The sequence below is a fragment of the Clinocottus analis genome, unplaced genomic scaffold, assembly GCF_023055335.1.
Source record: "Clinocottus analis isolate CAN_PGR_092001 unplaced genomic scaffold, fCliAna1.0.p SCAF_18, whole genome shotgun sequence".
Taxonomy (NCBI): domain Eukaryota; kingdom Metazoa; phylum Chordata; class Actinopteri; order Perciformes; family Cottidae; genus Clinocottus; species Clinocottus analis.
The window spans coordinates 3,510,487-3,534,448 of record NW_027175909.1 but is presented as its reverse complement, the minus strand read 5'-3'; the positions used below and the strand labels follow the sequence as shown (position 1 = coordinate 3,534,448).

Here is a 23,962-nt window from a genome sequence, read left to right as displayed (position 1 = left end):
AGCGTTTCCATGCAGGACTTTTACAAAGGCATTTCACACTACACATAAACTTGGCCCATGTAAACCTCTCTCTGCTATATTCTATAAAACACCCGCTTATGTGGTATTTAAACAAACACACTTTAGGTATAAGTGTAATTATATTTCGGGGCATCAATCACTTCTCATTTTGATGTATCATTAATCAAGAAAATGGCTAACACATGCTGCTACTTGTCTGGAGTGGAGATCCCCGGACCGCTATAATGTCCAGACCACGCAAACCATCAGTCACGATCAAGAAAGAAAAGGATGTTGTTTGCAAATGGCCACAAGGTCTGTTTCATTTGACCATAGACTTAATGAAAGAAAAAAAGAAAACCCAATCTCTCCCTCTCACTATTGCCGTAGAAAAATATATTTCAAAATGATTTTCATTTCAGCGCAGCGCTAAACCTATGATTGATTCTGAAATGAGCGCATGGCCCCGAAACCCTGTTACCATTAGCAGCTTTTTACTTTCTGACAGTAATGACTCGGTCACTTCGTTCCAAGCTTTTGCCTGACCCAGACATTTTAAGTGATTTCAATAAGCCCGAGAGAGTACGAAAAAACAGATCCGCTTACACATTCAAGTGTGCATTAAAAACCTTTGCTGTGCATCGCGCCGGTTCCCTCCTGAGAAGGTGGCCACCTTCACTCACACCCGACGGCCAACGTCATCCAAAAAACAAAACGACACACACGGGAAAGAAACCACAAAACGAGAACTATTGGCGCACTCTTTGTGACACGTTTAAATTTAGAGCGAGGGCAACCAGAGTGTTTTGTAGTGTTTGTAAATGAAGTGTCACTAAATGTGGTTTACATGTGACTAATGGCCTCATTATCATTATTTATATGATTGTTATTATCAGTAGCAATAGACGTATTTTACATAGCGACCGTGTGACAAGTCATTACGTATGGCAGAGAGCCTGCTGGCAGCAACTGTTTTGAACTGCCACATTAATCATGACAGTGTGAACTTCATCATCACAACGTTGCAATTCATTGGGGTTCCCCACCTGTGCCAATTGTGTTGTTCTTTTTAAGAACATTCAATGTTAAATAATTATTACAAAGCTTGAATTTTGTATCATCTTTAGAGACAATATATATTTGCGGTCGCTCGGGATCATGGGAGTTGTTGTCTTCCCTGCTAATTGCCGTCGTTACTGCCCACGTCTCCCGTTCAGGATTCCCTCTGTGTTCATTGTTTAGTAGGTTTTTACCGGGAGCCAAGTTATCCACAGGGGTCCCTTCTCTCCAAAACAACGGAGCCGGTGATTAAAACACTGAATAAAACACTTTTTAAAATCGGTATTTCTCAGACGCGGTTCGTCGGACAAAGGATGCCCCATGGGGCCTGCAAGACAAGCTGCCGCCATCGTTTACTCAGATTGTTCCTCTGATAACTTGAGATCCAGAGGTTTGATGACTAAAATTCTTCATCTGGTTAAAATATATTCTTTAAAAAAAAAGCAAGATTCAAAAAGTATCTGGTCAAAATAAATGACAGCTTCTGGCAGACGGTCATTTTCAGATATTCTAATGCTGAAAAGTGTCATATTATACCTTTAAATAAATGAAATCCTCCCCCAAATGATTTACCCTGATGACCTGAGCTAAATAGACAGTGATCTGATCTGATCCATCTTGCCCTAAAGGAACGACATTGTCATGCTTCTGCTCCTGTAAAGGAATCCTCTCTTAACTCGATGTGGCAGCAGACTCTCAGATCCAGTTGGGAGGACTTAACTTGGACTTTACATGTAGGATATCATTCTGTCAGTTACGATGTATGAAGTGAAGACAGATCCCCGTGAGTGCTTCTGCACCTTCGTCTTGTTTTTTTTCGGATCCTATCGCATTTTGAACCATGAGCTAAAGGCTTTAAACTTCAAACTACTCAAGATCATAAGAAATATTCAAGACAATGCCTTATCAATTTGTTGGCTTCAACAGGGAGAGTAGGTTTTGAATTGAGTAATATGTTACTATGGTATTCAAATACTGAATGTGGGTTATATATTATGTCTTCGGTCTTACACTGAATAAGAAAATAAATATACCTAAATCATTCTTTCAATGGAGCACAAGTGGAAATGTACAGGGCTGCCAGGGCACGGTGCCCCGGCATTATTTATTTTAGAGGGAAAATTACAGACTTAAAAATCATCTGACACTAAAGTACAAGTCAAAAAGCATTCCAGGGGGTGTCACTGTCGAATGAATCAGGCCAAATGACACTTAAATAAACCTCTGCTTTACATGACAAATGATTAAAGGCTCCGTCAGCCGGCGTCTTCTGACATTAGAAAATCACCATCTCAGGGCTGATGATTTCAGCATGCCCGCGTTTGCTTCGAGGCTAGCAGGCCCCGTCTAACACATCACCGGGATCTATAAAATCAGCGCGTTGACTTGAGCCTCCACGAGCGGGTGGAAAAGACTGAAAGCTAGCAGCAAACACTCATATAAAAGATCAGAGCAAAAGGAATCCGTACAAAAACTTTACATTTCACGCAAGTAATCCCTTTGACCAGAAACAATGGGACAGAAAAGAGAGATATGACCGCTGTATACAGTATGAGTGGAAAAAGCGACAAAGCCAGTCCTGAACGACTAAGAGCCCTCCCCCATAAAAGTGACATATGTGCTGATGGCATGACGACCATAATGCATGCGAGTCAAACCCTTTATTGGTGTTCTGTTTTCACATAATGTAAGGCTGCTGTTAACCACATCAACTCAGGAAACATATTTTCCACAAGTTCTGGGCACATATGGGCGAGATGCCTAATTGCTATTAACCCCCATTTTCACACTGAGGCTCGTTAGACTGCTGATCCCGTGGATAATAATTAAATTACCTCAGGCACACTGATTACAAACACATCACAAAAGATATGGCAACGGTGGGTTTTCTGGATCTCTGTTTTGTTGACTGAGTGCGTTAATGTGTCTACGTGTGTTAATGAGACGCAACAAGGTGAGGTCCCGAGTCCTGACTTACTCAGCCACGTTCTCTACACTGATGGAACACTTCCAGATGGCTCCGGTGGCGGCGGCCAGGAGCGGCTTGTTGTTCGCCTTCTTCAGCAGCAAAACCAGCGGCTGCAGACCTTTGTACAAGCGCACCAGGTCACGAGTTTGTTTTTCCTCCGCACACTGTAAGGCAAAACATTAACGTGAAGTCCTCTTGAGACATAGCGTATGAAGAACTATTTTAGTCTGCATCCCGTTCTACAGACACCAAACAATTAACTCTGGTGATCCATTTTCTAAGTCTGATCTAAATTGCTTTCTCTCTGGTGTTTGTGACCTAAGAACTTCTGTACAACCAGCACAGAAGTGTGTAAAACAGGTACCTTGAAGATTGCACTGGCACAATGCATTTGCAACTCGTCGTTGTCTCTGCTTAGGTTTTTGACCAGGTCCTTGATCATGTCGTTGGTCTTAATGGCCGTCCTGTAGCTTTCCTGTAGTGATTCAGCAGTTAGCAGACCACATAAACAACAAGGACTAATCTATACTCATGTCACATATGAACTGGTGCTGTGTCTTTGTGGTTCCAATTGTTTTCCCTATAGGTTTCATATGGCAACAATCATACTTTTCCCTCCCTCAAATATTTCATACTTTTGTATATTAATCTACAATAATAAACACATTTTTACAGGGATATTTTAACAGTGATTCTGCACACCCTGCATCACACTACCATAGTTTTAATGATAAACTATGATTCTGTGTGTGTGCTTACTCTAATGAGGGAATAGTTTAATATGTTAGTACGGAAGTGTGGCTCATCGAAGGGTTTAAACTTAAAACAAAGGAGCTCTATGGCACAGAGGAAGACGATGTAGTAGACACAGTTCTTGTTGGTAAGATCAGTTCATCATTGCTTTAGGTCTTTTACTGAATGTGTTCATCAATGTGTTGTATTTTGAATGTCTTACAGACACAGACTTGACAACTTGTTCCACATTGAACAGTATGCAGTATGTGCCCCCTCTCACCTCAGAGGCACACTCCTGCAGGGTGCCCACCACAGGAATAAGCATGTTCTCATGCTGGGACTTGAGCAGGCATCCCAGCAGAGGGATGCCCCCGGCCTTACGGATGGCCTCCTTGTTCTTGGTGCTCTTGCTGCAGCTCCACAGTGCCAGAGCCCCACAGCGGGCCACTTCTACGTCCTTCTCCTGGTTTTCAGTCACTTTGGCTAAATTGGGGACACAGTCCAGCAGCTTTACCTGAGCAGAGAGAGACAAGGGACCAGACCAACATTGTGGGTGAACACAAACATGCCGGCATGTGTGCAAACATGCCGCAGGCCGCACATGTTTTAGCCCCAAAACAAAAACATTGACACAAACTCCCTGAACTTGATATAAATTCAAGTACTCGTAAAAGTGCATTGGAGTGATAATGGAGGGTTCCAGATGAGAATAGCAAGTTGTTGGCTGTGATTAAGGGCACAATTAAAATTCTATTACCACTGCGTCTGCATGGATGAAACCGCCAGTGATGCTCGGAGTGGAAAACTGTCAGGATAGTTGTTGATGTTTAGCCTGAAAAGCCCAGTGTGACAGTTTATGGCCATCATTCAGTGTTCTAGTCCATAGTTCCAGGCCAGTGAGACAGAGCCGACAAAGCTATTACACACGGCGCAGTTCAAAGGTGGTCTCATGGCGTAGCGGGAAATTAATCTGCCTCCGTGAGTGACTTGCACATGAGAACATCCGATTTGGGGCAGAGGAAAATATACAAGGCTGGAAGGCTTTAATCACAGGTCCCTCTGTCAACAAACATGGATGCAGGTCAGAGGATGTAGGGGACATTCTATCTGTTTTACCACAGCGCCCACTCTGCTGTGTTCAAAGACCGGCTGAAAAAGGATGGATGGGCCACTATCGTGCCAAGTTGCCTACGGTGTGAAAAAGGAATGAATTGGATTTGCTGCAACATGAAGTTCAGCAGTCTGACTAAGTGTTTTACATTTTAAATAAATAAGTAACGGTAATACGTGGATCAAATTGTAATAGGGCATCCCCCTGTTTTCCTAAAGGTTCCAAGGTGTTCATGGTAGAATCATAGGACATAAAACATTTTTAATAACACCAATACAGAAAGATCAGGTCCTCGTGTGCAGTTTTCTCTCCTGCAGCTCTTCATATTGTGATTACTGAGACTTTTGAGTCCATTCTATTGGTAAATAACCTTAGTTCTTATGCTCACCAGTTTTTTGATACCGTCAAATTGCCTGACGGTTCTCCTTGCTTTGCGGAACTTGGCCACGTTAGCGATGGTCTCAGCAGCTAACGCCTTAAGTTCCTTGACTGGCGAGTCCAGGATCTTCACCATGCCCTGCAGGCCTCCCATGTATACAATGGTTCGACGTATTTGCATGTTGTGACTTATCTTCCTCAAGATTCTCAAAGATCCAATCTAAAAAAAAACACACGCAATAAACTTTAACACTTAGTGAGATATTTGAACAAATTATTTATGGAGAACAAACTGTTGCGTCTATGCCAACATGAGGCCTCCATGTGTACTAAGCGTACACACATCGATATCGAGTAGCCAAACATTTACCCACATTATTACCAAAATACAATCAGATTTAAAAAGCGCCCACAAGTCATTAGGCGCACTGGAGAATAATTGCTACCCCGTGTCTTTAAAGGCATCCTCTCGACACAGCACTAGTGTTTCTGTAACTAAAACACAGGCTGGCACACACGGCCGGCTCTGTTCATGCCCGCAGGCCATCCAGGTCCAGCTTTGGCACAGCTACTTACTTTACATCTATCTTCATCTGTATCCAGCATGTTAATGAGGACATCAAGGCCACCTACATCCCGGATGGCGAGTTGGCACGTCTCCTGCATCAAATTAAAGTCCATCAAGTGGACCAGAGTGAGCACAGTGGCCGTCTGGTTGCCTGCCTGAAATAATAATTGCCAAACATGAATGAATGAAAAAGGGAGACAAAAGGGAAGCGAGGAGGAGGACATTAAACAGTGAGCATTTGGAAAAGGGAGGAGGATACAAGCCTCCCCCCGTAATACCACTCCTGCTTGGGTTGTTTTGTTTATACCACATCCTGGTAAGTGTTTGGCTTTGTGGCTGTAAACACTGATGGAAAGAAATAACTTGCTAACAGCACCAAGCTATGACAACGGTGCCAAGACATTGCCTCGAAGATGAAAATGAACACTATTAGCGCTGGATCCCTGTGACTAAAGCTGCATTAGCATTTCAAAAAGCAGAATATGTTTTGACAGTAGCTATACACACACACTTGAAATTAGACTTTCACCCCAGCAATTAGCAATTTAGTAGCTACAAGATGGGGAGGGGATGGGGGGGGGGGGGGTTGTATCCGATTGTTGCTTTAAAGTCAAGCACACACTCAACACACTTGTTTTTTACTTATGGTCACGAAGATAGGATAAACATAAAGATTTTAAATTGCACATGTGTGGGCAAATCCTAACGAGAGTGGTGAAATCTGACTTTTTCATAGTTCTAAATTTAGTGTCCAAATATGTGTTGTCCTTTTTCAAATTCCCCTCACAATTCATAAATCTATATAATGTCCCAGCTGTGGATAGAAGTTGACAGCATTACGGCACTTAAAATACCAGTCTTAGCTTGGAGATGGTTATGGTTTAAATACCTTCCAGGCTGGCAGCAATGGTGTTTTTATATCACTATATTTTGTCTGTATCGTGCACAGTTGCATAACAAACTTTGCTCACATGCAATGGTTTTGATCATGAGAAGGGGAAGAATAAAAAATAAGATATCGGTAGACAGATAAAACAGAAGCTCATGGCACGCCAATGCAACAGTTAGCTGCAGTAACTCTAGACCTGCTACATGGCTTTGATATGTGACACGGAGACGTCCAGTCCAAAAATCTCTTGGCAAGTAAACAATCAAATATTATTCCTTTTCTACAGTGGTGAATGTGCCACAGTTCGAGTTCATCCAGTGGATTTAAGGCCGCCTCTACCGTTCCCAGCTTCACGAGTCTTTATTAGTTGCACACTTTTGCCAACAGTTTGAGACATCGGGACCGCCCTAAATGGATTATTTCAACAGAACATAAGAATGTAACACGTCCTACTATCAGCTACCCATATGAATAGAAAATAGCCCGTCACTATATAGAAGTCTGGGGCAGTAATCTGTTTCGTGCAGCTGTTGGAGGGGCCAGATCATCAGTGTAGACCTATACCAGAGTCTGAAGTGGTGTTTGATCATATCTCACTCGCAAGGCAACGCTTTGACCCAGCAGGATAACGGCCACATGTGTTCTCCATATCGCGACGCTAACCTAAATGTGAACCATTTGCCTATTAACAGCAGTGGATCTACGGCTTCCTTTGTCTCCTCCATTCTCACTCTTCAAAGGACTCGGCAGGCGAGATTCGTACCTTGTAAAAACAACCCCCCTCCCTCCCAAAAAAAGAAGCTATGTTTCGGAGTGATAGCCGGGAGAACAGAAAACAGATCATGTGCTTTCGTTTTTGTTAGCTCTGGTCTTGAAGTACTGTCGACATTCTTTAAAACATTGACAACATCTGACAATCTTTTATGGTGAAAGATCTTTGACTCTGAGCGAGATGGGGCACACAGATGCTCAAAGTGGAACCAATTCAACCACGATTCACTATTCTGAAAGAAAGAAAATCAAAAAAAGTAGTTCAATATCTGCTCGAGGTCTCGGTGGGGAAATATTAACATTGCATCGACACTGTATGTTATGACCTACTGGCTTGGCTGTAACACCAATACCAAGTTCATATTCCTTTTAGTGTGCGTGATATTAGGAAACACAACCTGTGATGTGATTGATTTGGTCCTTTAAGAAACAAATTAAATTTTTACAGATTTGCTCCAAAAACACGTGAGCTTCCACATTTGGCTACGGCGGTGATGACTGTCTTGGTAAGGTCTGCTCAATGGAAAACAAGTCTAAGAGTCTCCAGCCACGCTAACGGCTCCGCAAGACTCTTTTTCATTATGTCAATACAAATAATTTTGAATCTTGAATACTGTACAATGCTAACCTGCTGGTGCTTAGCATGTATAATGTACTAGGTTCACCATCTTACATTCCTCTATCACCTTAAATATATGTAGCAACTTTTGAAGCAATGCAATTCATAGTTGTCAAGATATTTCACTTTGAACCACAAATTTCAGCGTCATAGTGTAAAAGCTAAGGGGTCACTAAAATCTACTCTGGGGACTATGAATGTCTGTAAAAAAAGTCATGGAAATCTATCTGATAGTTATTGAGATAAGGAAGTCTGGACTAAAGTCTGACATAGCCACCAATTAACTTTAGCTTCCACGAAGGGAAGCGTGGGTAAAAAATAATACATACAGTATACAGCTCGTAATTCAAAATACTAAAGTGACAGATAATGTATTGAACACAAGGAATTCCTGGCGACAGGGTATAAAGCAAAAATATCCCTAAATGGCAAAACTTATGTTACTACAGTCACCTCTACAAAAACACATCCTCTCTGGAATTTGCAGCATTCTAACGTAGTTAATACTCATTAATCACACATTTAATGGAAGCTCATGGAGTAATGATTAAAGATAGTTGTTTATCATCTTGTCTGAGGGCATTACACAATACAAAAAATGGATTTAGAAGAGTTTAAGCAGTATGAGGGGTCGATTTTCCATTCATGAGGTGAACTCAATATCAGCCACTTAAAGATGCTTTATGCATTTTGTCTCTCCCTTTACTGCAGGTGTCTCGGCCTGACCTACTAAATAGCTGAGGCCTTCCCCACTACTGAATGGAGGTCTTATTCTTGTCTGGTTCCTCTGGAGCAGCAGGCTGGATTCTGCAGACATTGACTGCCCGGCATGAGCCACGCCAGGCCTATAAATCACAGCACTAAGCACGTGGGAGCAGGGATGAGGTTAAAAGGGCTGTCAATGGTACCCTGTTGACCTCAGGGCCTTTTTCTGAGTACAGAGTTTTTAGGGTTTTTTTGGGTATATGTTTTTTGGCTTGGACTACATGCCGGTGGGGCTAAAAGTACGTATTGAGAATAAGTGCTCAGATATATAAGAGCGTATGTCTGCAATGCTGGACTGGTGACAGGTGGACTCGGGCCACTGCCAGCGCTTCATAGAGCTTAGTGTAAGAGGGAAGTAGCGGCGTCTTGGCAGAGGCAGAGCCACAGAGGATGCATGAGGTTTCATAGTTCTCTGCAGTCTGCAGGAGTCTTAGAGGGAAGGCTACTAATGACAAGAACAAACCCAATCTCCTGCTCTAATGGGAAAGGTACTGTCGGGATAGAATGAATGATTTCTGGTTGCTTCTTGCTTCATATTTGACATAAGATCCCCCATAACATAAAACTTGATCACTTAATAGGCCTTTCTGTCATAAAACGAGTGCAGTGTGCGCTGAGCAAACGTCTAGTCAGGCCTTTGGATTGAAAAGTGGCTTAACTCATGAGAATGCAATGATGCAATTATTCTTGCAAGTAAATTCTCCAGATTAGACATGTTGTAAATGCATCACAGGCACTAAAAAACTAATGTCTTAATTGAGTGCCGTAGTTGTTAAAACAAGCAGCAAAAAGGCGTACAACATAATTAGGTACAAATTCACTTCCGTTGTGAAAGTGAGCCGATACTGGCTCATGTACACTGGAGACAGGGTTAGTTTTAGGGTGGCAATTAACAGAATGCTTCTCATGGAGGGGGGAGCAGGGCAGTAGTACTGTGGCTGTCCAGCAGAGGGGGAGCAACCTTAATGAGGGTTGAACTCAATAACATGAGTTAAAGGCCCAGCTCAGCTTGTTTATCTTTTTAATTTGAGGTCAATTTAAAGTAATAGCGACACAATCTTAAAGCAATGGAGAAAGAGTACGCTCACAGTGACAACTTTTAAAAGCAGTCTGGTGGAATATTTCAGTGTGTCTGCTCAGAAAAAGATGATGAAAAGCCATCTGGTCAGTAAAAAAAATAAAAGTCAAATTATGAACACTCTGTATTGGAATCTTCATCAGGTAACTAGTAACATATTGTGTTTTAGACACAATATTTACATCTGGGACAATATGAAAATTGTTTTATGTTTAGAAAGCCACAGGCCGACCTAAGTGATAGCAGCTGGAGAATTTTGTCTTTATTTGAAATGACACAAAATACTCAAATAACATCTGTGGCTTAGTTGCTCAACTTACCACTTGAAGTTATTCATTCCTGACTAGTAAAACTGCCCTTTATTCTTTTTCAGCAAAGCTGTGCTGTAACTTAGCTTGTCTTGTTTCCAGTCTGGTTTATTGAAGGCCTGTATGCTGGACACATAACCATATATTTACAGAACACAGCCTTTAAAATATATATGTATGAATATAAGTTGAAATATAAAGTATGATAAACAATGTTTGCTTATACGGTGGCACGGAGGCGTGATGTCAGTGTGTTACAGACAGACATGTAAACCCATGTTTCCTAAACACACACTGCAATCTGCATGCTGGATTTGTGAGCGACCATGTGACCATTTTACAAGCACAGATCTCCAGTCATACGAGTACAAAAACAAACACATCGGATCCCTAGGCAAACATTCCTACATAAATATCATTAAAACACAAAACAGAACATCCATGTGTCGCTTTATGAAAGTGTTCAACTTCCTCGAATACAGACGGCTGTCTATAGTGCAAGGAGAAAAGGGGGCGGAGGGGGAGATCTCCTCCTAAAATAAAACAGATATTTAACTTGGCTCATGGTAAGTTTCAGCGTCTGATGGTAATGATATTATAAAATGACTACTGGACAAACCCCATAAATAACTCTGCTGTGTGGTTTCCAGACAGATAGAACGCTGGGACATGTTGGTTACTGCAGGGCTGCATCTCATTGAAGCGGGAACACACACACAAGCCTAAAGCTCACGCCACAATCCCGCTGAACAGCACAAAATACACAAACCAGTGAGGTTTTGTTTCTTTTTTTCTAAAATCTGAATTTGCCTCTTTCATATCATTTACATCTTCTGCTCTATTTTCCTCTCTGGAAAGCAGTAGCTGCGTGCTTTGAGAGTGGGAATTTCCTCCCATTATATTCTGTTTTGCTAAGCTAAAAATATCTATCTGGAGATCTTAAACTTTACAGCAGTGTGTTCTATACAAGATGTACTCTGAACGGTCTTATTTGAGCCGAAATCTGCTTGTGATATCAGGAAATCTCATACTGTGTAAAAATATGCAGACTATTATTTCACGTTGAAATAACATCAACCAATTAAACTTGAAGCAGCATTTAAGGCCTTTTTGCTGTTAAACAGAAGGGGACAGCTTTGCAACGTGCAAAAATAAAAAGGTTCCTGTCAAAATAAAGTAAGCGCAGTCTGTTTGAATAAAACCCGTCTGAAAGACATTCTCCAGATAAATAGATGATAGTGAGGACGGACGATCTGGTAGTCAAGTGGTCGGAGGTATTCCCAGCCAGTCTGGGTCAGTGGCGTTTCATTTCGCTTTTTTTTAAAATACTCTTTTCTTTTCCTTCCATGTTTTGACACATTAATATTCACCATATGCCCTGTCAGACCTATCACAGGCGCGCTTCATTTTCATGCTTCTGCGGTGTGGGCAAACAGTGCGTACAGCTGCTACAGCGCCGTCAGACAGCTCTTTCCCCTGCGCCTTGGCTCACATTTGCAACCAAACAGGCCTGTGTCAAAAACCAGGAATCCACGAGCCGAGCCAACCACTTCAATAAGCATCTCCCTACAAAGCTCTGCTTAATAGAATATATGTGCTTTATGTGAGCTGACATCCTATTTTTTTCTTACTGAGTGGCACCTTGATATGATTGAGGCAAAACATACAGGCTTGATTGGAAAATTGTTCATTGTGATACCAGCTATTCAAAGTTTTCCTGCACGTCCATGCATTGACGCTCGGAAGATGTTTTTGAAGTTTGAACACTGACTGAGGACAGCATCAAAATTGTTAAAGGGACAAAAAAGAGCATGAGCGGTACTGTTTCCCTGCCAGTTGTGGCCCTGCCGCAGCATGCAGTTGTACAGCTCGCTGTACGAATCTCTATTTTGCGTTGTAATCCATCAAGAGGAAGGAAGCAGTGGTGTGCCAGGTAACGTTCCCCTACCTTGAGCCACTTGACCAGTTTCTGGATCTGCCAGTATTCAGGAGGCAGGTCTGTGATACTCTCTGTACGGCGCTCTGGCTGTTCCTCCTCCTCCTCACTCTCATTTGAACTCTCGCTGAAAGCGTCCACTGGCACGGATCCTGCTGGGGTCTTACTGCACACACAAAAAGAGCAGATAATAGTGAACTTTTGACCGCAGGTAACGATCTACAAAGGTGTGGGATAGCGTAACAAGTAAGGCAATACATAGCCGAACCAACGGAGCGAGTATAATATCGCAAAATCTGTTTTCCGGTGTGTTAAATGGGAAAAACATCATGGTCATCCCACACAAGGAGACCCATTAACGATTTTGAGATTCAAGTGTCAAGTTTGAACTTCCTCAGAATCCAAGCAGCAGGAAAATAAAGATTGTAATAATGTCATGGGAGGGCTGAAGCCGTCATCAGCGTATACAGAGGGAGCCATTGATGCAAACAGAAGTGCAGATGGCTTTTCCAAATTGCTCGGGCCACTTGGATAACAGTATCCTGAAAGTCAGGATATGTGGAGCAATGAAATTTGGTACATATATTCAAATGGGGCCGCTGAGAGGCAGTTCCCGTGTACATGCAAATAGCATTTCCAGGGGAGCGTAGCATCAGAACGAGCCAGCCGATCCGAGGGAGTGTTTTCAAGGGAGAAACATGATAAACACTCAACCGCACGAGGCCTACACACGGTCCTGGGTGGGGTGCAAGGCATGACTGTGACTGAGTTAATGAGCCCCGGGGGTCCATATTGCATGCACACTAGCCGATGAGCACCAAAGAATGCTCTCGGTGAACAGTGGCTAGAGTCGATTTATGATGCTAGGAATCTGTATGCATTGGCAGATGCAAGTGTGGAGACAGCTGAGGAGGTATAGCTGCCAAGTGCCGTAGGAAGAAAAGGCCTTCACGCAGGTTCTTCGTCAGTACAATGGCTAGTGGGGACACGGGTTACACTTTCTACAACAAAACTTGTGAAACAGCACGTCCTATCCGTCCCTAAATGGTGTATAGGTTAACCCCCCTCCCAGCAGAAAGTATTCCTTATAGATTCTCACAAAACGAAAACTGCTTTGGGCCACTTACATTTTCTGGGAGGACCGACATCCAGGTAGAGGGGACACAGAGTTTGGTTTCATCTTGGTTTTGGCTTTCTTCTGAATTTCACCGGATTTCTCCACTCCAGAGCTTTTACCCTGTTTCTTTTCCTCTGCTACACTGTAATAATGTGAAACAAGAATCATTACTCCTGTTTCTATTTTGTCAAGGTTTTTTTCTTCTTCACATAATCATTATTTAACAATTCAAGATGGGTTCAGCGGGCATTTTACCTTTTAAAATTATTTAAATTGCCATTGTGGTTGTGGAGGTAATCTGGATTTTAGTATGAGTATGCAAACCATTCGCAATTTTTGAGAAAAACACAGCTGGGGACAAAAAAGTCAACCCCACTCCTTGCAGAAAGTGTTACTTAAAGATTCTCACAAAAGGAGAACTGCTGAGGGACACTTCAGGGACAAAGAGGCAGGGAAGACGGGCGTCCAGGTAGAGAGGACACAGAGTCTACTTTCATCTTGGTTTTGGCCTTCGCTTCTAAATCTTTCTTCTGGATTTTACCGGATTTCTCCTCTCTAGAGCTCTTACCCTGTTTCTTTTCCTCTGCTACACTGTAATGATGTGAAACAAGGGTCATTACGCCTGTTTCTATTTTGAAAATGGTTATTTTTCTAACATAATCATTATTTAACAATTCAAGACATGGGTTCAGCGGGCATTTTTTTTTAAGCAATTGAGATACTTTTATCATGAGCCAGTTTCTTCTCAAATGGGTATAGTTATCACAAGGTACAGCTGCAACAGCTCAGCCCCTGCAAGATCTATTTATCAATCAAAGACCATATGTCACAGATCTTTTTGGGATTGTTTCTAAGACTTTTCCCCAGCATTTCTGTCTGTAACAGGGCAGAAAGGGTTTCCACACTGTGAACGTGTGCATTAACTTAATTATTGTGTGATCAGGAACACTTTCACTTGCCCTAAAATGTGAAATACCATATAACTGTCTCTTTATAATGTGCGACTGCTGGCAGACACGCCAAGCTCATGCGTCGAAGACTTGGCACCGCCGTCATCCAAATCCCGTCTCCTCAACAAGAGGGGTCCCCACCTCGCACGGTACGCGGTAGACATTTCAGGACCCTGCTAAATTATCACATACCCACACCGTTCAGCGAGATCCCTCCACCTCGGACATAGTTCATATGTCATCTTGAGCGTACGCTGTTGAAGCGCCTCATACGCATTCTTTTCCTGTTGCTCGTCAGACCTCTGGGGTTGGCCTTGTTCCTTCGCAACAACCGATTCCACATGCTGGATCTTTTGTGTTGATGGAAGTTCTTGAACTGCTGAATCCTGGTGGTAAGTGGAAAAAGACAACGGTCGGAAAGGGAAAAGACTTCTTTCAATTTGCACCAAAATTTGAGTGGTGAGATGTACAATACATGATCGTTTGTTAAAAAACGTGTGTGTACTCAGTTTGGGTAGTCATTCGGATGTTCGCTTGTGCATCAACTGATTGTCCATTTGACATGATTCCTCTCTCTTGATTATGTGAGACACGTCACATATTAATGTCTGACAAAGTGTTGGCCATTTCACTCCAAAACACAGAGCAGTATCAGTGGCACATGAAAAACTTTTTTTTTTTATTCCATAAAAGCCTTTTCTCAACAATATGCAGACCTGCATAACAATGTCTGTCTTTATTGAGACTTTGGAATAGAATAACACTTTCCCAAAACTTTACACAGAAGAGGTCCCTCTCTGCTAATTGGCCGAACAATATCGAAAAGTTTATTGTTTCTGTGCATTCCTCCATCTAAAACCGTGCAGCTTGGCACAGACAAAGTAGTGCCTTTGTGTCACTGTTATTCACTTTGGATTTTTTTTTTTCTGAAGTTTTGAAGGTCTTTATGCCAAACTTTACAACCTACATACGAATGCCAACTAGACACATATGAATGGTTTGCAGGCGGGAGAATTTTTAATCACAGACACCTGCTCTGCAGAAATAGCTTGTCATTGGTTATTAGGGGGCTCAGCAATTTTAAGGGCAGGGAAAAAGAATTAAGACATAAGTATTTATATGGATTGTGTTGCCAAGCATGCCCAATCCCTTTTCCAAAGGCTTGTTTTTCATAAAACACAAAGTGACCTGCCATTGGAAACATACAAGTCAATCACCCGACCACAGCCACAGTCTGTCTTTATAAGTCTAAGCGACCTTCTTTAATTCTACTAGATGTGAAATGGACTGAGTGAGCCTACACACAAGGGAACACTCTTTACCTTGACATGTCGTGTTAAAACAAACCTGATTCAGATGCTTTTCTGCTTCTGAAGACACCACACGCATGGACATACACACTTTTGTAAGCAACTGATGCCTGCACTTGTAAACAAAACAAAAAATGTCATAATTTTACTATTAAAACCTAAGTGCCAACTATTGACATGTGCTTGTGCTCGACTCGATCTAATTACTTGATCCGCGCTGATGGAAAATCAACAGGGCAGCAAATCTGAAGCCACTTGCCATAATACATGTCAGCCACGACTGACTGATTATGACAGTGAGGCAGTCTGTATTAATTTCAGTATGTGAATAACAAAAACAAATTCACTCTTCAGCGAGCGTCTTGTGCATGCAAATACGCCACATGTCCAATTCCCAATCACGCTGCGGTGTCAAAACGAATCCACGGCACAGAGCACAGACAGGGTCTTCCTCCTCCCTGAGTCCTGCAGGCCTTGACTACTTTGGCTGCCTCGGCTCGTTTGATTGAGGCTGTCTAATCTAATAGAACTGTTCAAAAAGACCTGTTTCCTCACGTTGGGATCGAGCAGATATGTTTGGAGATTAGGTGTTGTTATCTTTGGCTATCGCCTTCCAAGTTTGGGCTCTCCGCGCTGCAATCAGGGAACGGAGCCGGAGTCGTGCGAGATTGCGTTTCTGACGGCCGCCGCCCGCTGTTGCTACCTCGAATTAAAACTGGAATGGATCATGTCCATGAGAGGGGCCGCAATTACTTAATATCTCCGACACAGGATGCACATTGCGCCGTCTGATTGCTGTCATCGGCAATCAATCAAACGTATTTCAAAGCGCTGCATGCTTTTTTTTTTTTTTTACGTTGACCCCCATCATATGAAGGTGATTAGCTCAATGCAGAGGCAGAGAGAAACTTTTCGGCGGCAAGAGTGAAACAACATTTACAGGATACTGCCAGCCACATATCAAAGGAGTTGAAGAATCCAGAAGAAAAAGACCTTGACAATGATTTGTGCCCCCACAAACTGGTTCACAGCAATTTTTACTGCCGCTGTCCGTCATTTTTAGATCCTTCAGATTCTCAAGCATCACTCTTCACACAGGCCTCATAAAACATAAAAGCATCAATGTCTTTTTTTACACGCTTCAGCCTGGCACTACTCATCGGTTTATTAAAGTCTTCACTAACCCCATTCCATCTTACTGTACCACGGACCAATGACAACTTCACAGATATATAATGGCGGCGCTATTGTACGGTGTATGCTGTACAGTATAATCTTCGTAAAACTCGATGAAGGCTGTAACCAAAATCACTTCCCGTATGCTAGTCACTCAATAGGTGAAGGGTTATTTTCTCATCCGTAAAATGAGGAGCATTGGCATGTGGAATAGTCAGCAAAAAGTAGTAGTGCAAAGTAAATGGTCCTGTACTTAGCGCTTTTCCACTAATGCAATATAACACGAAAGAGACGCCTTTGCTCTTTGAGTCTGATCTAAAGAGTTTTCTCTCCTGCGTTTATAACCTAACAGGTGCAAATAAGCGTTGCCAAGATAAGTTTCACAATATGTTCCTCAACAACAACAAAATTAACTTTGAAACAGGTGGATTTTCTTTGTTGCAATATTCAGTTTGGTGTTTGTTGTTCCAATACTAATACTCCGCCACAAGAGGTTAAAGTGCATCACAATCCCATGTTCTAAGAAGCGTTTGCTTTTAGTTTCAATTTACAAAACTTAGTAACATACAATATTATGTTGTAATAGTTCTTCATATCGTGTGCAGGGAGAAAGATAAAACTCACCTAGAAGAAAACATTTTCCAAAAAGTACTTTTCATCTGTCAAAAGGTTGTTTTTTTTTCCTCTGCTTTCACTGATGGAAAAAAAGCAACTTTGAAAAATGATCCTAGCTAAACTTCTTTTCACTTGCCTGTCAGGGTTCCAGTATAAATCAAAGTGCAGGACAAAATAAAATGTTACGATACCATGAAAATAGTACTAGGGGGTCAACAAAGTCATAACAACTCCCCTTGAGGCGAACATTAAATTCTGTCAAATCCACCCGGTAAATGTTGAGATATACTGGAGAAGTGAAAGCTTGCAGGTGGCGGAATGGGAAATCTAGGAAATCACCAAAGCCCTTATTAGGCATGATCCTCTGGGGACCATGAATGTAGGTTTAAAAACGAATAGCTATTCATTAGTCCATCCAATAGTTGATGAAACATTTATGTCTGGACAAACTGACAGACTTCTCCTTCCATAGAGCCTTACTGTTAGCATGTTTTACAAAAAGATTTGCGAATAAATAGATTGTTAAAGACAATTTACAGCAATGTACAGCAGTCACAAATTAATCCCACGACACGAGACAATTTAATAAGCAGTTTTTGTTTTGTAAAAAGTATTTCTGTAGTCTTGCGTGTTTGCAGGCATTTTCTCGTACAGAACAGTTCTGTGAAATCATCTGGCCCTTCATTTTGAAAAAGCATCGGGGAAAAATGCATCTCCGTGTCAATCCAGTTGACATCTGTAAATTCTATTAATCAGACACTTTCTTTGAGAGCCAGATTAGCAGAATCATATTGACTCTTTATTTGATAGAAAAATGGAAAACAAAAATCCCTTGTAGGATTCTCTACAGACACAAGATCAATACAAAGCAGGCGGTGAGCGTAAGGTGGTCTGTAGATGTTTCGATGATGCCACATTTTCCAACAAACATCAGCGCGAGCGGAAAAAAAAGAAGAAAAAAAGATCAGATTTTTAAATGATTAACAGATTTTTGGGGCGCAGCTGGAATCTATTATTGAGGCGATTTGTTATGTCGTCAAATTACTAAAGCAGGAAATAGCACTACTGAATAAATCACGCGTATTGCAGTGTCTGGAAATGAGCGCGGGTGTCTGTCTGTGCAAGTGTGTGTGTGTGTGTGCTGAGGGTGGTGGTGGTGGAGGGGGCTGTGCTGTTTTGATGTTGGAACACAGAGGAGGTCGGTTTCAGAAATTTTTCAACACAGTGACAACCAGACACTAGCTCACTAGCGTGGAGAAGCACAGACACTGATTACACAATCCTGACTCTGTTTACGCGTGTGAGTCACACGGCAGCAGCGATCAAATCAGAGGGTTGGAGAGAAGGACCTTGTTCATGGGACAAAGAGGCATTTCAGCACCCACGCATTCTGGCTATGAGAGCTAAAACTCAAGGCTGCAAAAAAATGGAGGTCTCAATGCGTTGACGAGAATTGCATCTGCCCACGTTCCGCCGTACCTGCTTGTTTGTGTTCGCGGCAAAATGTTGAGATGTGCTCTTCAGAAGCGTTTCCAGGTCTTTGTATGTATCACTCGTTTGCTCGTAGCCGCTTTCCTCCCCCTCCTGTTTTATGCCCTGTGAAAACAAAGTGGAAAACAGCTTCATTAATTCTAAAAACCGCAATTATAATTTGACCCACATGTCGGCTGGAATAGCTGAGGTTAGAAGGCTCGGAGTATCTCCAGGCAGCCTCAACGAGGAAGTGTAAAAACCATGTAAACCGCTGAATTAGGTTTAAGACACTATGGCTCTTTGAGGTTTCGTTTGCATCAATGTCACCTGCTTGAGTTTTAGGCTGTAGTTTTTTCACCTTGGCCGAACCATTTCCAGGTGGAGAAACAGAGGCAGGAAACCTATGGCTGTCAGCAATGTCAAGGAAAGAGTGAAGGGTGCTGCAGCACGCAGAATCCTCTCTTCCAAATGATTGCAAACACATTCAAAAGATTTACGCAGTTTGGCAAGTATTTAGAAGCACTGTACACTGAAACGCCAGATATGAGATTTTCTTTTCACCCTTGAAATGTATAGCTTATTTATGAACATAATAGTCACCTGATCATGAATAAAAACACAAGCCTTACTCATACAACAAACAGGGATTATATTAAGAGACAGTTTGTTGTTGTCTGGTGACAGCCTATTTTGTATTTTCAAACCTGCATCTTCTCCTTTTATAATGTTATTGGTGATCTGCTCTTAATGTTGCAGTGGCGGAAGATGTTGGAGGCAGAATGCCACCGTGTTCTACGTTTCATTACTGGGTGGAGTTATCTTGCAGACCACCGCACTTTGTTTAAACACCACATCCAGCTGGAACAATGTGAAGGGGGACTTACAAATGCCACAAGTGATTACTCTTTGTGAACTCAAGTCACTATTACAGGATGTGGAAAATAAAACTCCTCTGCAATGCCTTTGTTACTGAATGTATTTTATTTCTCAGTTTGGGAAACTCATGTAATATAGCATTCAATTAGATTTACTTTTTTGTTGGCTAAAATAAGTTTTTCCCCCGTCTACAGCAGTACATCACTTAGTTTCTACGCTGCTTCTCCAGTCTGGGGTGAACCGACCGCCATCTACCGCAGAATATATACTAACTATCGATAAGTACCTCATATAACCCCAATTTAAAACAGCCAAACTATCCAATTAACTGACTGCACAGTGATGGATTGGCATATCAGAAGTTATTTTCCAGAAGGTAACTTCCATGAATGCCTTACACACAAAGAGGAAATAATATTTAGTTGACAGTTGCAGCTGGTCCACAGTGCTTAATTTTCCTTGTCTTACCCCATTGAGAAAAACCCCAGCTGTGCTGCAGGTGATGTAGAGGGTCTCAGTGTCGCAGGGCTCGATCACAAGATAACAAATCTCATGAAGAGCCTGTCTCCACGGAGGGGCACGGCAGCCGTTTGAAAATACGTAATCTAAAAAGAGAGGTCAGAAAAAGATGGCAGCTGGAACAATCTCGCAGAAAACTTTGTACAATGTAATGTAGCCTGACAATAACAACAAGTTTTTTTCCAAAGGAAGAAGGAAACAGAGAGAAAGAGAAATCACCACAAATGCCTGTCCTGCTAAAGAGGAAGCACACCAATAAGCACAGGTCAGAGACAGTTTCACAACATAAATCATGCATTAAAAAACATAATTTTCTAGTGACATTATCATATTTTACAGCTGGTTGCAAGAGTATTTATATAGGCCATTCAACTCTCATTTCAACATGAGAGATGGGGACTTGCTTTAACCACTTTGTGTGTCCACATGCTTTGTTAGGCCTCGATGAATACACTGCAATGAAGCAAAAAACGTGCACTGACTAACGACTTGGTAAACTAGAACCTGACAGACATAATGACTTCCATGTCTTATGTGGCAGCAGAACACAGACTCTTTTTTTATGCTTTGGAATATCCAGCATTAGTGTTAATAGCAATTGCTTTTGTTGCAACGCAGGGAAATGTGGAGATAATTCATACCTGATGTGTATCGAACCGACTTCAACACCCTCTTTTCCCCTTCGCTGCAGAGCCGTTTCAACAGCTCCACTTCATTCCTCACCGCGGCGGGGTCCAGCCCGGCTTGTCTGTGATGAAAACGTAGAAAAACAAAACAAAACAAACATCCAATTCGTCTCGTTCATTCACGGTTTCTTTTTCTAAACCCGCTGCTTCTTCCAATCAAAAACAACCACATGTTGTGGGGAAACTGGCTAGGTCTGAGTGGATGAGGACAGCTGTGGAGGAGAGCTAAATGATTCGATTGAATGCCGAAAGAGATGGGGAAGGAAGAAGCACCTACCCGTCTATCTCTTTGAGGAACTGGCTGAGGAGCTGGTTATCCATATTTTGGAGCAAGAGGAGCAGCTTGACCCTGACGTCCAAATCCTTGCCTTGATCTTCCTCTTTCACTTTGTCTGCCAGACCTTGCACATCTGTATCGGTGTCTTTTTCCTCCAGGATGCTGGCAAAGCTGGGACCAATGATTTTAACCATCGGCTCTTTATTTTCTGAACAATGAAAGAAGTTAGCAGTTTCCATAAATTATACTTATTTTGACCTAACAATACAGTAGGCCTCATATGAACTGTGTTTTTCCACACAACTAACTCAACATTCCATCTTTACTTTCCTTGTACTACATTCATTCTGTATTCTCGTCATTACTTTATCTTTTTTTAGGCAGCAGCCCTAAAGTGAATGCATGTATGTAAAGAATTACCAGCGCAGTATAATTGCACGGTTGTAAAGAATAACTAGGAGGACAAACTTATTAAGTCTGTGGGTTATGGAGGTATGTAGGTGGCTGGACTACTTAGTATGTAAATTACAGTCAAATATCATCCTGTGGTCATCATGCTTACCTTCGAGACATGCTTGAACCTCCTCCAGCTTCTTATCATCCGCCAGATGAACCAGTTTAGAAAGCTGGCTGAAGCTGCGCACATAAACAGTAGGAGCGGAGAGCTGCAACAATGGACGGCCTTCGCTGTCTTTCTCATGGGACTGTACATCCGAGTCACTGAGGAGAAGAAAAAAACTTGAATACTTCACTTTCACCCCTATTATTACGTGTTCATACTAGGCTGTACATGCCAACACACTTAAGGAAAATCAGAGTCTGTATTTTTGCTTTACTATTCCTCTGCTTCCAAGCTACGGCATACATAGCACACACTGAAAGTCGAGTAGAACTTCTGATGAAATAAAATGGAATGTACTCATTCTAACTGAAGCTGCAAAACAAATTAATTATAGCCCACTGCTTTGAGGATAGCCAAGGTAAAATACATTTGGACACCATGGTGACAGCATATCCTGCACAGGCACGTAATACTGAAAGCACTGGCCAACCAGCTGCCGGCCTCGTGATTAGACCAACCTGATGTCATAGTCTGTTTTGAAATCAGATGCCACTAAAGTGGTACTCCACTGGAGAGGCTCCTCGAACACATGCTCTGACTCCAGAGGGTGTTGGGAGCTGAACTCCTCCACAAAGCGGAGGACCTCTTTCAACAAGGACTCATTCATTGTCGTTAGCTCAAGTTTGCCACGACCAGAGCTGTCCGTGGTCCACTGGGCCACCTTTGACAGCGATAACCCCATGGCACCTGCTGGGATGCACTGAAATAAAATACAAAAAAGGACAATATCTTACACAGTGTGTGGCTGACGCTTCTTAACTTTACTCAAATTCACATTAGATCAATTTTGAGCTAGGTGTCCCATGTGGGGTTCCTTAGAAAAGACATTTGTTTGATTTCAAAGCCATTAATAAATGAATTGTTTCATAGACCGACATGCTATTTTTCTTTGTCTTATGAGATGTCCAAACTTAATAATTCTGGGGGTTTAAGCTGAAGACGTCATCTTGGGTGAAGAGAATCATCAATAGTTCAAATGATGAATTGAGAAAAGTATTGTTGGACTCATTGATATTAAGCTTATAAAAGGCATGGTCGAAATACAAAGCATGTCATGCTAATATTTACACTACTGTATTTCAAAAATAAAGCTCCATGAGAAGGTTGAGAAACTCTGAAATGTATTATCTGAAATCCTGGAGAATGTAACCAGACTGCCATATAACTCAAGCTTATTCTAACGAAACAATAATACCGATACTATATTTTACCCTAATTTCTCTTTAAGTAACTTTTCTCAGACAACACTGGGTATTTTCCCAAGCGTTCCGGCACACCTGTTACTAATTAGCGTTAATTAACATGTGTCTCGTCATACCGTTTGAATATGAGCACGCAGCGTTGCTTCCCGTCAAGTGCCTCCTCTTTAATGTCTTTTAACCGTCGACGTGAACGTAACGGTCAAACGGAGCACTGGCCTTAATAACTAAGTTAACTAACCTAGTTAACATCGCTACCTGTTAGCGTGTGCGTTAGTCCCTTAGGCAAATTTTACTTTAGGATTTGACGTATTCATGTAATTAATAATTCACGTTTCTAGTCATACCGTTTGAATATGAGCTCGTAGCGTTGCTTCCCGTCAAGTCCCTCGTCTTTAACGTCGTTTGAACGTCCACGTATTTAAAGTTTCTTACTTCAAAACGTGTACTTTTACTTTTACAGTTTGCTCTTATAGGTCTCCAAGGAAACCACACGCGCCATCAGCCTCCGTTGGTTGCTATGATACAGATAAATAAAACGGAACGCGAGTAGGGTCAAAAATGACCAAACCCAAACTTGGAAATATCTAAATGGGATCGTCATGCCGAACGGGAGTTCACGAGGGATAACTGAGCATATCAACAGTGCAATGTGGTGCAATGCAACACACACAGTCTGCCTTTATTTGTCACATGCTCATAAAATGTGTGCAGTGAAATGCAGGGTGGGTGAAAATATATATAGGAGTAATACAAATATATATTAAAAAAATTATAAATATATGTGCACTAAATGGCAATTGCAATCTACCTGTGTGGAGTCTAACTTTGGACATGCAGGTATTGGGACTTGCACAGCCAGAAATTGTAAATGTCAAGTCAAATGTTGTTATAATAATACAAATCTCTGTATGCGTTCCTTTCAGAGTGTCCATATGACCGCATATTTGAGAGCC

General features: G+C 41.9%; 1 protein-coding gene across 3 annotated transcripts in view; it reads right to left on the bottom strand.

The window, feature by feature from the left end:
- Positions 1–23,514, bottom strand: part of odad2 (outer dynein arm docking complex subunit 2) — a 38,571-nt gene extending 15,057 nt beyond the window's left edge. For 2 of the 3 annotated variants that reach the window (XM_068582396.1, XM_068582397.1), the window contains exons 1-15: positions 23,354–23,514; positions 22,266–22,507; positions 21,748–21,905; positions 21,186–21,393; positions 20,864–20,970; positions 20,172–20,308; positions 18,834–18,950; positions 14,446–14,639; positions 13,314–13,445; positions 12,199–12,352; positions 5,829–5,975; positions 5,263–5,472; positions 4,044–4,277; positions 3,393–3,503; positions 3,038–3,192 (exon numbers count right to left, since the gene is read on the bottom strand). In XM_068582396.1, coding sequence (XP_068438497.1) covers positions 3,038–3,192; positions 3,393–3,503; positions 4,044–4,277; positions 5,263–5,472; positions 5,829–5,975; positions 12,199–12,352; positions 13,314–13,445; positions 14,446–14,639; positions 18,834–18,950; positions 20,172–20,308; positions 20,864–20,970; positions 21,186–21,393; positions 21,748–21,905; positions 22,266–22,489 — 2,288 coding nt within the window. In that variant the 5' untranslated portion in view covers positions 22,490–22,507; positions 23,354–23,514. Of the gene's footprint in view, positions 1–3,037; positions 3,193–3,392; positions 3,504–4,043; positions 4,278–5,262; positions 5,473–5,828; positions 5,976–12,198; positions 12,353–13,313; positions 13,446–13,745; positions 13,895–14,445; positions 14,640–18,833; positions 18,951–20,171; positions 20,309–20,863; positions 20,971–21,185; positions 21,394–21,747; positions 21,906–22,265; positions 22,508–23,353 lie in introns of all 3 variants that reach the window. The other variant, XM_068582398.1, reaches the window with a different exon arrangement.
- Positions 23,515–23,962: the final 448 nt, after the last annotated feature.